The sequence below is a fragment of the Halichoeres trimaculatus genome, unplaced genomic scaffold (genome assembly GCF_033239565.1).
Source record: "Halichoeres trimaculatus isolate MK-OKI-2021-1 unplaced genomic scaffold, fHalTri1.1 fHalTri1_scaffold_2, whole genome shotgun sequence".
Classification (NCBI taxonomy): domain Eukaryota; kingdom Metazoa; phylum Chordata; class Actinopteri; order Labriformes; family Labridae; genus Halichoeres; species Halichoeres trimaculatus.
In genome coordinates, this window is record NW_027437180.1 from 14,777,499 (window position 1) to 14,792,901 (window position 15,403).

At 40.0% G+C, this 15,403-nt stretch overlaps 2 protein-coding genes across 2 annotated transcripts; one reads left to right on the forward strand and one right to left on the reverse strand.

Moving 5' to 3' along the window:
- Positions 1–398: 398 nt before the first annotated feature.
- Positions 399–9,335, reverse strand: LOC141801711 (uncharacterized). The gene is made up of 5 exons (XM_074684900.1): positions 8,910–9,335; positions 6,838–7,025; positions 6,212–6,281; positions 3,978–6,007; positions 399–3,570 (listed from the first exon to the last, which is right to left on the reverse strand). Exons 1-5 carry the CDS (start codon positions 9,178–9,180, stop codon positions 1,633–1,635), a joined length of 4,497 nt encoding a protein of 1,498 aa, XP_074541001.1. The 5' UTR covers positions 9,181–9,335; the 3' UTR covers positions 399–1,632.
- Positions 9,336–9,408: 73 nt separating this feature from the next.
- Positions 9,409–14,622, forward strand: LOC141801725 (uncharacterized). The gene is made up of 4 exons (XM_074684936.1): positions 9,409–10,314; positions 11,180–11,298; positions 12,687–12,786; positions 13,023–14,622. The coding sequence occupies exons 1-4, from the start codon at positions 10,050–10,052 to the stop codon at positions 14,192–14,194; spliced, it is 1,656 nt and encodes a 551-aa protein (XP_074541037.1). The 5' UTR covers positions 9,409–10,049; the 3' UTR covers positions 14,195–14,622.
- The last annotated feature ends 781 nt before the right edge of the window (positions 14,623–15,403 follow it).

The following is a 15,403-nucleotide window of genomic DNA, read 5'->3' on the forward strand; positions in this document are numbered from 1 at the left end:
ACTGTTGATGAAATTATTGAAAAGACAGAAGAGTTGACCAAAAGCCAATGACTTGAAATGACTACGGGTTCTTGAGCCTTCATGGACTTGGTTTTGTGCTAAATCAAAGGACTGAATAAAAAGTCTGAAAACAGTGCCTCACATTTTATGTTACAGGCTGTGAATACCTATGTACAAATAATTTTTATTTTTGACAATTTTGCAAATCTTGCAAATAATTGAATGAGGCTGTAATATAATACAATGTGGAAAAAATCAAGTGTCGTACATACTTTTCAGAAGCACTGTAACTTAGTCATACTCAGTCAGTATGACCTTCATGTCTGATGAGGGTCATACTGACCAAAATGTAACAAAAATAAAATACAAGAGTGACAGTGTCTGGGAACTGTTTTTTTTAATTTTGTGGACACATTTTGGGTTACGTCCTCGTCCTACTCACCTGTGCCTTCAGGTGTGCTGAGAATCTGCATTCAGAATTATAAAAGGAAACAAAAAAAAATGGCTGCTCTTTTTTTGAAAGAGAAAATATAACAAAGACAGATAAACCAATGAACTGAAGTAAAAGTCAGTCTTTAATGTATACTGTTCCTAACACTCCACAGATGTTACAGGTTTGCCCTTGTGTTTCAGTGGCAGTTTGACCATTTAGACACTTTAGACCAAATGGTTAATCAAATGACTAACACCGAGGCCCGGCTGTGCCTCATTTCAAACATTATCAGTAAGGTGACAAATGTAAAAACTATCACATCTTGAAAGTGACATCTGCAGTTTTCATGCTATTTCCAGAATGAGCACTCCTTTACAGTCCTTGTTAACATTTGTAAGTTATTGCGTCATTACAATTATTTTCCCTGAATGTCATATTTTTAAATCCTCCAAAAAAATAAAAACAAACCAAAAACAAACAAAAAAATTAAAATCATAGTTTAGTAAATACCTCTATATATTTACATGTCTACCTATAAATAAGGATATAACACTTTAATGGCGTTAATTTTCTCTTTTCACCATAGTCACCTTGTAATGGCAGTCAAAACAATTTACATTCCTTAGTAATATGCCATCAGTCAGAAATTATCAAACAGTTCATCTGCAACATTACTCTGTTCTAAATTACCAAAATAGAAGAAACTGTGTCAAAGAAAAGTGTTAGATAATTCAAGCATGCAGCTGTGTTAACTGAGGTCCGTCTCTGAGGCTGTTTCTACTGAACTTCTGCTTTATATAAAGAGTAGATAGAGGGAGCAGCTAAAGTGTTACTGACACCTTTCTAGCTTTTTGGTATCTATATCTTGTAGTCTTCTTACTAGGCTCATCACTTTCATTCCATCTCCAAACTGAGATTACAGACAATTTAAACATTGATCATCCTATCTAAATATCACAAATAATCGTTAAATTCAAAGAATTTACAATGCAATCTGAGAAATCAGAAAACTTAATTCAATTCAACTTAAAACAAAGAAAAAAAGAAAAAAAAAAGGTAACAAGCATTAAGTGATTTGTGAGCCTGTTTTTCCCTAACTACAACATTTGATTTTTTTTTTTTACCTACAAGACTTTTTGCTTCCCTTCAGAATAAAGATCATGGTATGCACCACCAAAATTTGCTTAGTTGTCCATTTGTCATTGAATTTTGTGTACATTTCTCACATGTTTCTTCAGGTGGCCTGACTGTGTGAAGTGCTTGGGGCAGTGAGGGCAAGAATGTGGTTTCTCTCCTGTGTGCGTATATTTGTGCCTTTTCAGGTTGTTGATGTCTAAAAATCCTTTCCCACAGTACGGGCACCAGTGTCTTTTTTCCCCGTTATGCCACCTCAAATGCACATTTAGTTCTGTCCGCCTTGCAAATTTCTTTTCACAGAGGTTGCAGTGAAACGGTTTCTCTCCAGTGTGGATCCGTATGTGGGCTTCAACATCCCGCTTTGAGAAGAATCCCTTGTTACAAATCTGGCAGACAAAAGGTTTAATCCTGCTGTGAACCATCTGGAGGTGCTTAGTGAGGCCAAAACTGTAAACAAAACCCTTTCCACACTGCTTGCAGATATGGATCCTGCCATTGCGGTGCACCCGTCCATGCCGTTTAAGACCCTTAGAGTCTGGGAAACGTTTCCCACACAGCTTGCAGGAGAAAGGCCGATGACCTGTGTGAAGACTGACATGGCTCTCCAGGGCAGAACTGCTGCTAAGGACGCGCCCACACTCCCCACATTGGTTCTTAAGCAAACGCCAGCCAATGACAGATAAGGGCTGTAACGGTGATACAACAGGTGGTGCCCAGACAGGTATGGGATGGAGAGAAACGCTGGGAGGGTAAACTAAAGGTGAATCCAGAGTTTTTATCTCCATTTTTATGGGTGTTGAGTTCGGTGACTTCTTTGGTTCTGGAAAAGGTGTGTCACAGAGAGTCAGAACAGGAGGTGTCCACACACTTTTAACTGTTAATTTCCTTGAACCCTCTGAACTAGCCAGTGATTTATTTTGTACTGTTGCTTCTGCTTTAGTCCTTGCTGCTTTAGTTAGCCTTTTGCATCTAGCCCCTGTTAAATTCTCATTTGGACTTGAACCTAATTTGCGTTTCTGCGCTAGAGTGGATCCTCCAGTCTTACTCGACCTGACATCCTCAGCCAATCTTGACCATCCCGCACTGTGGAGGTTAGTGTCACTCTTGAGGCCTTTGGTTGGAATACCATCTGCAGATGTGTCACAACCCCTAGGAGAGGAGACATCTGATTCACTTCTAGATAGCTTGGTGAGAGGACTCACTTTAGAGAAAGTGCACCTCCTGCGGATGATAGAAGATTCATTGACAGATGTTTTCAGTGTCGAACCCGTTTTAGTCATTTTAGGGGTTTCAGAGTTGGCTGATAGGCTGGATGTTATGGTCCTTTTTGGACTGGTACTATCCTTTGATGAACTAGTTCTCCTGGACTGCACTGTTGTAGTTTTGCTCTTTCTGAGGCTGGCTCTTTCTTTAGTTGGACTCAACCTTCTGGGACTGTTAGAAACAATTTGTCTCTTTAAAGAGATTGTACCCTCTCTAGCTGAGTTGGACCTCCTGGGACTCTCAGAAGTGGGATTTACATTTTTTGTACCAACACAATCTCTGCCTGAACAAGTTCTCCTGGGACTTACATGTGTCGATTCACCTGTGGCTCTAAGCCGCTGAGGACTGACTGGTGCTGGTTCACCTGGAGACGTCTTGGGTTTTGAACTGTCTTTACATATTCTAGATCTCTTTGTACTTCCTGGAGAGGTATCGTTATTTGTCTCAGCTGGAGATGTCTTATTCACAACTGGTTGTTTTCTGGGGTCGTGGGGAATAGGTTCAGCAGTTTGACTGTTAACGTCTGGGCAATCAAATTTCTTTCCCGGTTTCTTTGGACTTGCAGTAAGGATCTCTGTTTCAATGCACAATTCTTGACTGGTCTTGGAGAGTCTGGCTTGTGAGTGTGTTTTGAGGTGACGTCTGAGTTTAGCCACGAGGGTATTTTCCTGTAGACATGTCTCATCACTGGTCATGGGACAAGAAGCATCGCCTGCTTCAGAATCACCAGTAGGTGGCTGTAATCAGAAGTAAAAAAGACAATTAGAATGATCGTAACAAAAGTAAAAGCTTCTGTTCTAAAAGTCTTAAGTTAAGACAACATGGAAAGCAGTAAATAACATTTTATAGACGTTTTGTGTAGAAATCAATTTGATATCTAAATTACACTGTGGTGAACACGCATCTTTTCTGCAAAAAGTTGACAACCTTTATGGCAAGACTCACTGAGCACAAACGCAACTACAATTTTAATATTTAAAAACCTGACTGTCAGTTAAAAAGTCACTTTGTCACAACCCTTCATTGTTTTTATGTGCAGTGACCACTTCAGGCTGCTGAAATAAGTTGTCTCTAGTGCAGAAATTATTATTCCTATGGCGGTCATATTGCTAGAAAAATGGAGTTGTGTTAAGTAAAACATTACCTCCTCTTGGTCTTGCAGAATGGGTGACACAGCCAGCTGTGCCAGGAACTGAGCTTTGGTCATTTGTGAGTGCGGGTCAGATGTGTCTCCAGGTTTGATGGACTTAAGGTGGATAACAGCAGAAGACTTTTGTTCTTTCGGTGGGGCACTAGATGACATAGGATCTTGCACTGCTGTGTCCATTTCCTTTTGGGAAGTTGAGTGTTCAGCAGCCACATCTCCACTCTCAGCCGAGTCATCCAAAACAGAGGTTTCTAACCCAACAACATTAGCTTCTTTTGTATTGATACAGATTTCTGAAGAGGACACTTGTGTCTCTGATGGAGTTGATATGACCACAGATGGTGGTTCTTCCTTTGTGATATCCTTGTCTGGTGAGGACTGTGTTTTGGAAGTTTTACTTGAGTGGAGACTTACGAGAAAGGCTGCATCTTTAGTTGACATTGGAAATGGGAGCCTGGTTAATCTGACCACAGCAGCTTGTGATTTCTTAACAGTATGTGTATGTTCATTCATTGTTTGTTGGTAAGGTTCTGGGTTTTCAAGGGTATTAGTCAGCTCTGCAGTTGTTACTGTGGTGGCTCTATTAACATCCTGCGACGATGGTATTAACTGTGGTGGCTCTACATCAGTATCTGATGATTTAACAGACTCTTCCCTTGTTGTTAGATCAATGACCTCTAACTGTTTTTTCAATGCCACGGCTGACAGCTGTCTTGGAATTAAAATTGCAATTTTTGGTTGAGAAACGGGCCTTGGCTGTATATCTGTCGTAGGGGCGGGGAGTGACTTATTGGGTGTAATCGAGACATTTTTCTGGGGACTGGAGCAAGGGGATGGTTTCACAGGGGGTATTTCAGTAGGAGTCAACTTTGGCAGTTCAGTATTGTTTTGTGCAGCATCGACTGTTGACACAACAGGCGTTAGTTGGGTTGCAGACTTCCTTGCAAATTTACAAGGCATCAATGCAGCTGATGATCTTGACATAACGATTATTCTTCGAGTAACAACATCTCCTCTATTACTGTGTTCAACTGGTTTTACTTGGGGATGCTGCTGCTGAACTGCATGCACACTTGTTTGAGTGGCAGCAGTTGGTGTGGCCATTAAAGATGCATCAGTACAGGATGGAGTGGCTGCAGGCTGTTGTTTTGTTGCAACAATCTCCTTTTGGGCCAGGGCTTCAGCAGCTGTGGTAGCCTGAAGAGGTATATTACTGGTAGCTTCCTCAGTTTCAAATGATATTGGGGTTTTCTCAGGTTCAACTGGTACCTCATGAACAGTCTGTAAGGTTTGGGTTGTTGCTGCTATTCTTTGAGGGGAAGAGGGTGCAGTCTTGTCTGTTGACTGATTCATGGCTTCAACTAAGAGCATTGCATCTTGAAGAGTTGCAGAGGTGCGCCGTTCTCTGGACTGAGGTGTTGCTTCATGGGGTGGCTTAGTTGTTGGAGTGTTTGGTTTTGTAACTGTTGAAGAAACTTGAAGCGATGGTGCCTGACTTGCCCCATCCTTGGTGCTCAGGGAGATCTGCTGAGAGTTAGAGGTACATTTTGGTAGAGGTAATTGTTTCACTGGCTTTTGCCTTGTTTTCTTTGGTGGTCTTCCTCTTTTACGACGGACCGGTTGGTCAGTCTCAGTTTCTGACATTTTGCCAATGGTCAGTTCATCATTTGTTTGAGACTTCTCAGGGGGTGTGGGTTTGTCAGCCAGTTGGTTGGAACAACCAGCATCCATTTGTTCATTTACTGATAATTTGCCATCTGATGGCAGCTTGTTTTCTTGGAGTTCAGCTTCAGACCAACTCTGAGCAACAGCTAACAGGTGCTCTTTGGATGTAATGAGTTTTCCCTGGGTCCTAATTTCTGATATCTGTGGACTAACTTCAGCGTCCTCCTCTGTGTTAGGCAATTCCGGGCCTACTTGTGCCTCTTCATTTCTTAGGGGCTGCAGCATTTCTGCACTTGTGCATTCCTGGTTAGTACTGGGCCTTTCATTTTCATTTTGACAGGCAGGGGTCACAACTTTGGTACCTAGGTAAAACAGAAAAATAGAAATATATGAGATGATGAATAGTAGTAGTGCAATGGATCACAGCTAATCTGTACTCTGCACAGATTACTCCCCCATGGTAGGGAATACATGTGATCCTGCCTTGAAATGGATAGTTAGAGTCACACAAAACAAATGTAATCTCACAAATACTTTTGTAATTCTGTCAACTTTTTATTCCTCACCCAAATCTTGCCCACATGACAATATGGGCTCGTCTTCTTCTTGTTTGACAACAGTCTGGTGGGGAGAGTCCTGCAAAGTAATAAAACTTTAAATTGAGCAATAATGTAAAGAAACAACGACACTGCAAAAACTGAAATCTTATCAAGAGTTTCTGTCTTATTCTTAGTCAAAATTGTCTTTTTATACTCAATATGAGCCACATTCAACTTGTCAGTCCAGAAAAACTTCTTGATTCAAGTTATTGAAAGAAAAAAAATGAGGTCTGAATTGCTTGTAACAAGTTAAAAAATCTGCCAATGGAACAAGAAGAAAATTTGCTAAAAACTAAAATATTGTCTTAATACAAGTAACTTTTTTCTTGATCCATTAGCAGATATTTTTAACTTGTTACAAGCAATTCAGACTTCATTTTTGTCTTTAAATAACTTGAAATAAGACATTTATCTGGACTGGTCGGGTGAATGTGGCTGATGTTAAGTCTGAAAAGGCATTTTCTACTGAAAATAAGACAAAAACACTTGATAAGATTTCCGTTTTTGCAGTGAACAAACAAAAAATAACAAAAAAGTAACACAAACAAACCCCACCATTGGTTTAGTTGTTTTTTGGTATTTAAGTCACATACCTGTTCCACATTCTGTTTGACAAGTATGAATGCCATCTGAGAGCTTCTCCCTTCACGATTCTCGTAGTTGTGTTCCTGCCATACATACTCCATTGTGTCATAACCACATGGCTGCTCCTGGTTTGGACATGTTGAGGTCTTCAGTGGTTCACATTGCTCCACCAGCATTGCACGGTAAGGAACGAGGTCTATAAGAGTTTCAAAAAAGAATGTCAACAATCCACAGACTGTAAAAACATGGACGAAGCATCCAGGACGTCACCTGTCTGTTCCTGAAATCTATAATGAGGCCAATCCGTGGACACAAACACATTCGCTATGCTGACGGCTGTGAGTTTTACTTCAAGCAACTACAGGGTGCCTGGGAGTCACGTGACCTAAGCTGTGCCCCTGATTGGAAAATAAAACAATACTACCAACTTCTAAACCGCAGAGATAGAAAAAAAAAAAATTACTCACCGTACAGTGAGTTCTGATAGCAATATCAGTGCTTTAGACCCATGCTGTTTTTTGAACCAGGCTGTAAATAGGCTTTTTAATGCCATAAAAGTCTGTTTTTATGGCTAGGTGTGTATGTGACTTCCAGTCTTTCTGCAGCCAGCCTCAAGCAGCGACTTTTAGCAATTCCCCATAGGCTTCATTTTTACTTAGCGGATCTTGCCCCTTGCAACAGCCTGGTCATTTTAAGACCAGGAGACTGGTTATTTGAAAAAAGTAGCAAGTCAAAATGTAAGATGCACGAAAGCATCCAGGCTCGACTAACCCCATTTACATAAGATTAGATTCAGCTGGGTAGCGCTGATATTTTGTAATATCTACAGAGAATCTCTGTGTTTTTAATCCCATGCAAATCAGTCATGGTCATAATTTGTGCACATTTTTACAAGTCATATGTGACAAAAGAAATTTTACAAAATGTTATTACATTTTTTTGCTTCACAAACAAAAACAAATAAAAATAAATCTATGCCAATCTAGGTGAAATCACTTCAGAATTGTACCAATAGCTTTTTGGTACAAAATACAAAACACTTCACTTGGGGACCTCTGGTAATTTAAGAACCCCTCACCATCACGCCAATTTTTGGTTGTTAAATTACATCTTTAAATGTGGCCTGTCTGCAATGTGAACAGCTCACCTACATGCTCAGTTGAACATAAATGTTCACAAGGTCTTTTATTAAAAATAGCGTGTAGTGGCAGCTAGCATATTTGTGAGTGGGTAACGTTAAAAAGGACTTCTTCCTCATTGGAGTCTCTTTGATGGTGATTGTGGGTAATCAGTGCATTACCGCCACCATCTGGACCGGAATGTGAAATAAGAGATTAGGTGCAGGGCATAAATGTACCTTGTGTCTCCCCAGACTTCAAAGTCACTTTGCCACCTGGCTGTTCAAACCATGGTCCCAATTGAAAAAAAAAAAAATCTGATATGTCTCCAGATTGATACCACAACTGAAAGTGGTCCGAATCTGACTCAGTAATGTCAGATTCATTGAGGCTTGCATTGTTCACTCAGACAGAAACAGTGCAGATTTCGGTCAAATTTGAGGGAAAAAAAAAGAAAACAAAAAACACAGACTCGGGTCACTGTTATATGCAGTGTGAACATAGCCTAGACTATTTAAAGCCTGTTTACTGATGACATAATGGTGTCCCAGATCGACCAGTTCCAATTCTTTAATAACCCTGTGTTATAAATGGGAAATTATTGAGCGATAAAGTGTATAAATCTTATTAGCTCATGAACACCATCTGAAGTATACTGGTTATCATTTAACCGTCCTTTTCGGGCGGTTACAGCCTCTGAGTGTTGCTGATTTGTTTGGTTCTCACCACTGCTCCGAGCATTGTTAGCATGGTATGGTTTCCCTCCCGATCTACATCACAAGCCGAAGCAAATACTGAGCTAAGCTAAGCTAGCCTTACCGTTACATATAAATCACAACAGAGCACCAGTTAAATAAAATACATTAAACATGCCATCAATCAACCTTAATTTCATTTTCTTCAAAATTTATGTTGTTTGTTCAGAATTGAGAGAGTTCATGGTGTGTGTTATCAGGACTCACCACATTGGATAGCTGTGTCACGTTTCTCGGAACTGTCGCTCTTCCTCGGATTAGACTCGCTTTCCAGGCTGTCTTTTGTAGTCTGCCTTGTCGCATTCTCAAATTGGCTACATTTTCTCTTGAGGTCCTCGTTCTCTTTTTTAATTTGAGAGATCTCCGCTTTCAGCTCGTCAACCATAGTTTCGAAAAGTTTCGTGGTCTCAGCGACGGCACTCTTCAGCATGCCCTCCATTACAGAGGAGTACTTCGTCTGGAAGTCGTCCGCTGACATTTTGATGGCGTTATCTTTCACTGTCTCTACAATCTACGACGTAAATCTTTGGCAGACCGAGCTATCCTTACAACATCTTTTCTAACGAAGCCGTTGGAGCCAAACCAAAATGGCTGCTTCCCACCAACGCGGTCTGTTTTGTGTGACGCACAACGACGGGGGGAGGGACCACTGAGAAATATCCGGTGTGACTCAGCCTATGGGCGTGACAGCATATTGTTGTCATTTTGTTGGTCGGAAGCATTAAAACAAATTTATTATTGTGAATTTATTTAAAAAAAATTACCAGTTAGCTACGGATCCATGCAGGGACGCACTCGGACCTCGTTTATGTAGCCTATCATTCGCACAGGCCAACCTATGTGTGGCTGAAACGCGGCTTAGATTGTCCCCCCTCGCTTTCCGTACATAAAATCTCGGAAGTGCAGTTGTTTACGGAATCATGAGGAAATGTGCGATAGCTAAACGGAAACGATCTCCAACGTACAGCTTTAGCAACAGAATGGTGTTTATCATTTGATATAAATCGTGAAAAACAAAATTTATTTACCATACGGACTTGATCTGCAACGTTACCTGTAGTTTGAAAGTAGCGCACCAGGCTAGTGAGCTAACATTAACAATGGAGTCTGTATCGCAAGTTTGATATTACGTCCAGTGCATTAGAGCAAATCAAACTGTAATGATTGTTTAGGCGGTTACAGTCGACGATTTCTTGTTTATACCTCTATCTGGCTTCGTTTTCAATTTATTAAGCGGAGGTGTGTCAGATAAATGCCACCACCATACAGTCGTTGACAAGTCGTTGTCTTTTTCTAAATACAACGGTTTAATTTACTAACATAAGGATCGAAGTTGTCACTGGTAGTATGGCTGAGACACTAGTTACGTTTCAGTCCCAACTTTCTGGGGTGATGGAAACAGTCTTTAAAGCAGCCATGTATGAGATTACCCGATTGGTAGAAGACAGTTTTTTGGAAGAAGTGACTCGGTGCAGGGACCAGGTTGAGTCCCTCAAGAGGCGACTGAAGTGGTCGGAGAGCCGACGCAAAGAGAGGGAAGGAGACAAGAAAGGGAGATGTTCTGAATGCGGACGGATCGGTTTTTCTGGGGAGGAAGAATCCAGTACGACGGGTGGGTGTGTCTTTTGTTTTTAATCAGTGGGCTTAGACCTACAATACCGTTTCTAATACCTTCATTCAGATGTTTTATGATGACATTAGACAGTATATCGAGATGACTCAAGAGGTGGTTGCGTTATTGAGGTCTTATCAAATTATACCTGTATGTTAATATGTATAGACACAACTGAAAAAAAATTAGTTCTTTCTTTTTTTACAGCCACATTAAAGCTACCCCAGTCCATGCAGTTACATGTATGAGACATTAACTTGTCTTTGTAAAGTGGTTACAACATATACATAATAACTACCTAAACTCATCAGTCTTGTGTAGATTAGAAGATTCTGGCCAAATTACACCTGGGCTCAAGGTGCAAACATGTAGAAAGTAGAGAAGAAAAAAATGATCAAAACTCCACCAGTATTTGTAGTGTGTAGAACTGCTTGATCTATTTTCCTTGCTCTGATCATTCTTGCTCCTGGCAGCAGCAGAAAGTTTTCTTTCATGTTAAGGTAGTTGCTGTCATTGTGTATTCTTTGATTCTTGTCAGGTATGATAAAGAAGGACGTTCAGTAACAGCAGTCTGTAACAGAAAAGCTGAAGGCCAAATATGCCATACAGCTAGCTGAAGTTCATGGCAGCTTTATTTTTTTTTGTTTGTTTTGACCCAATGAGACATTTCTCTAACGCAATCAACTGATGTTTGTGCCTTTTAATAAAATATCGTCATTGTCTCTGAGAAGGATGCTACACAGACTAGTTAGTTGCCTATTAAAGTGTATACCAACTATAATCCTTTAGAAAAAAAAATCTACATTAGTCATGTGCAACAAGCTAAAATAAAAGTAAGAACAACTTTTCTTATCCCTTCCAACAGAAAAATGTCCCAAAGAGGAGATTGTGCTGCAAGATGAAACACTCAGCTCCCTGGGCAACGAAGGAGAGATACCTTGTAAAGAAGCAGGGGAGACCTACGCTGCTGTAAAGACATCACAGGTAATCGACAATTTATGACGATAGTAAAGAGCATATTACAGGTTGAAGACAACAATTGAGCAATTTATAGAACAATTGCTTAAAATTAATATTTTGACATAAATTATGAAACAAATAAACCACGGGGTTACTTGGAGACATTTTGGTACGTTTGCGCTTACTTGCATTAAAAACTGTCAATCCAAAGTGACGTCCTACTGATTTTGCCTCTGTGGAGATACAATGGAGAACACAGCAGGTATACTGGGGCGTGACTGGTGTTAGCTAGGGATATGTAGCCTAATTCTGTGTTCACCTCAGCATGTTAAGAGTTTGAAATCAGATACAGTAACTTAAAAAATAAGTTGTAAGTCTAAGCACTGGCCACGAACCATTCTTTTGTAATGGTTGGTCAAATCTGAACTACATTTTACTGCGTTGTGTGACAGAAAAAACAATGTAGGTGCAAATGCAGCACTGGTGACTCTGTATTTTATCCCTAATGCAGTTAAATGCTTGTGCTTTTTAAATAGCAAATTAGTGTAAAAAGTCTATGGTGCAGTATGTTTGGGATATTGAGAGTAGAATACGAGTTCACAACTTAGTCTATACACACAAACAGGATGCACAACAGCGCTGATACACCACAATTTAACCAGTAATTTGCTGATACAATGAAATTGTGTCTCGCTGAGATGAAAATCTTTTGTTTATGTTAATGTATGTTTCTATCTTTAAAGCCTACACACACTGTCCTGTGTCCATCACATGCACATTAGAGAATGTATCAGAGGATTTCCATTTAGCAAATGATGACATTTTTAGAGTCTGAGTAATTTCACAGTGTAATACACAAGAAGAAACACAAACACGACCCGCTTGCTCTCACTCACTACCACCTATTGTGCACATTAGATCAAAGCAGAGAAAGAGACTTGGAGTCCCTGATACTCCATCTTATGATGCAATGTTGAAAAAAGAAGAGTGTTCTTAACTTATACAGAAAAACAGCCACTCGCATCTCTAAATTTGTGCGCTTTTGTGAAAAGCAATACATAAAATAAATAATAAACTTATTTTACAGGCATTATCTGACAATGTAGAGTATTATTTTTCAGATATAAAATAATAATAGCCTGCAGCATGTTCTTTAAGCTCATATGAATAATTTAAAAGGCTTAAAGAATGTTTTAAAAATGTGTTCACACAGAATGAGGTATTACAATTCCAATAAGACAAGTTGACTTTTAGATTGCTATTGAATACTTTTGTTTTTACATTTACATTTTTTTGATTAGATTTGTTAATGCTGTAGGTTTTAATCAAACTTTCTTGCGGATGTACTTCTGAGGTTGTATTATTCTTGGAGAAAGCAGAGCTTAACTTTTTGTATTACGTCTGTCTGCCAGTCTCCAGGTGAAAAGGTGAACAGGCCGCCCAAGGAGGAAACCCTTCCCATCACCCCTGAAACGGCTGAATCCCAGGAGAGATGGGGTGTCACGTTGGAGGGTCAGTCTGGTCGTGTTGTCAGATAGAATCAAAAAGTGTTTTTCTTTTTTCCTGTCGTATGTTATCATAATTTTAACATTATGATACTTTCAGATCTATTGAGATTTTATTTGCCTTGTTCATGTCTTAAATAGCTTTAAACTTAAATAATTTCAGGTTTTATGTTTTAATTACATCATTGTATTGTAACTATAACCAGTTTGGTTTTAAAATCTTTGCCTCCTCTCATTGTTCAGACACAGAGGCATCTGGTCGACCAGGACCCAGTAAACATCTCAGTGGCCAGAAAGCAGTAAAGTGCCATGGGAACATGGAGGCTGGCTTCAATCAGAGACCAGAACTAGACCATGGTGGACACTCAGGTGACCCATGTGAGCAAGTTTTTCAGAGCAGGTATGGAATGGAAGACTTAGGTGGTTTTGACAAGGCCTGCTATGGAGATGCAAGTATGATCGATATGGGTAACTTGGATGGATTGCACGCCTCACCTTCCCACCTGGGTGAGGATATGGGTTACATGGGGAACTATGAAGGCAATGTTGAAGCGGCAGAGGGAGTGGAGCATCAGGTTTACCAGGCAGGTAACCCACGGGGCAGAAGAGGCACAGCTAGTTCATGTGCAGTATCACCATCAAGGACTCACACTGAAGCCAGTGGAGAGTTCAGCTGTTTACTGATCAATGAAGAAGGGTATCTACAGGACCCAAGTATCTTGTATCCTGAACAAGTTTCTGCTGATTCGGGCAGCAGGTTGAGCCTCCGAGGCCACAGTAATCGCATTGACCCTTCTTTAGACGGTGCAGAGGATATGTACAGGCCTCCGGATGGCTACAGTGATACTTTAAACCTGGGGGAGAGTTTTGAGCATCAGCAAGTCGGAAGAGGAAGCAGAAGGCTGACCTGTAATCAATGCTCTCTGTCCTTCTCTGATTCAGCCACATTAAAAGCGCACAAGCAGACACACAAAGGCACAGGACAAACGCCACCATATTCCTGCAACCAGTGTGGAAAGACCTTTACCCAAGCCTGCAACCTCAAAGTCCACCAGAGGATTCACTCAGGGCAGGGGCTACACCTCTGCAGCCACTGTGGTAAAGGTTTCCCTTCCTTCTCTGACCTAAAGACACATAAGTGCAGGCAAACAGGTGACAAACCCTACTGCTGCACTGTGTGTGGAAACAAGTTCAGCCGACTCTGGAATCTGAAGTTACACAGAAGGATTCACACACAGGAAAAACCTCATCAGTGCACTATGTGTGATAAGAGCTTTACACGAGCGGACATCTTGAAGGTTCACCAGCGTACCCACACTGGGGAAAGACCATACTGCTGTGCTGTCTGTGGCCTCAGCTTCAAACGTCTAGATCACCTGAAATCACATCAACGCAAGCACATGACAGATCTATAAAACTAAGAAAGTTTTAGAGTGATTTGCAAAGAATATGTGATTGTGAAGCTGAGGCATAAATACTTCTGTTACATCTTATAAGATCATTTTTTGTTTTTATTTTCCCCTTGATTTCTTGACTTTAAAAAGAGCCTAATGTGTTTCAATCATTTAAAATTTTGTATTTATAGACATTGGCGAAAGATGTTTTTCATGTTTGATGCACCCAACTGTTACTGCACGTGTTAATGAAAACTTGACTGAGTAACTGGATAACACTGATTGCGTCCTGGATTTGTCATTTTTTCAGTACACTCACTTTAGAATACTTGATCTTTGCCGAAACTAAACAATACGATTAAGATTTTGTTATTTGACCTGCCAACAAAATGTATTTTAAATTCATTTAAGGTCTAAAGGCCATTCTTTTGTTTTCTAATAAACTATAAAACCCTATACAGGAAAGTGTACTTTTTAAAAGAGTAGTGTCCCTGTGGTTTCCTTCATACACTTTTTGAGCTAAATACTAGAATTTTTCAGCTTCAAATTGACAACTGCTTTTTAAAGAAAGAAGAGGGTTGTGGACTGCTTTTGGGGTAATGAGTTCTCACTCTTAATCCCTGTAGAACAAGATATGTGTAATTTAAACCTTATTATTGTATTTGGCATATCAAAGTTCCATGAGTAAGTGTAAGAATAATCTTTTTTTTCAGGTTTTTAAGAAAATTAGTTCTCAAACTTACGTTCATTTGTTTTTTCTTCGGGAATCAGAGGTGGTTGAGAAACCTCACCACTGGTTTAGGAGTTAATGATGTCAAGAAATGGAAGTGAACAGGGTCTCATCTTTTGCCTTGAGCTGGAGAGCAGTGACCAGCATACATCAGCAGTCAAGCATGTGCACTTTTATACAGGACATCCATAAAAACATGTGGCTTCACAGCATAATGGTAGCAGGGTTTCAACCTCTTTGGTTTACAAAGCTACCAGCTGTTATTCTAAATAGAAATCATGTTGTAAATACTTGAGCCACCCATACAAGTTCATTGAATACAAACTACTTCCTCAAGAATAAATCTGTTCTCTCAACGATTACTGTTGGTAAGCTATCAAACGTTTAAACCAATAATATAAGTTTGTTTTTTTTTACAAGAAAATTGGTGGAAAAATATCAATCAGCATTTGTTTGGCGTGTTTAAATAAACACCTAAGAATCGGCCTATCTTGTGACAA

What these genes read in the sequence shown, in the direction of transcription:
- LOC141801711 (XM_074684900.1), bottom strand. Translation starts at nt 9,180, where the DNA reads ATGTCAGCGGACGACTTCCAGACGAAGTACTCCTCTGTAATGGAGGGC. An exon ending in TGACACAGCTATCCAATGTG is followed by an intron (nt 7,026 to 8,909) that starts GTGAGTCCTGAT and finishes AAACTCTTATAG; the next exon opens with ACCTCGTTCCTTACCGTGCA. An exon ending in TTCTGCAAGACCAAGAGGAG is followed by an intron (nt 3,571 to 3,977) that starts GTAATGTTTTAC and finishes TTCTGATTACAG; the next exon opens with CCACCTACTGGTGATTCTGA.
- LOC141801725 (XM_074684936.1), top strand. Translation starts at nt 10,050, where the DNA reads ATGGCTGAGACACTAGTTACGTTTCAGTCCCAACTTTCTGGGGTGATG. An exon ending in GGAAGAATCCAGTACGACGG is followed by an intron (nt 10,315 to 11,179) that starts GTGGGTGTGTCT and finishes CCCTTCCAACAG; the next exon opens with AAAAATGTCCCAAAGAGGAG. An exon ending in CTGCTGTAAAGACATCACAG is followed by an intron (nt 11,299 to 12,686) that starts GTAATCGACAAT and finishes TCTGTCTGCCAG; the next exon opens with TCTCCAGGTGAAAAGGTGAA.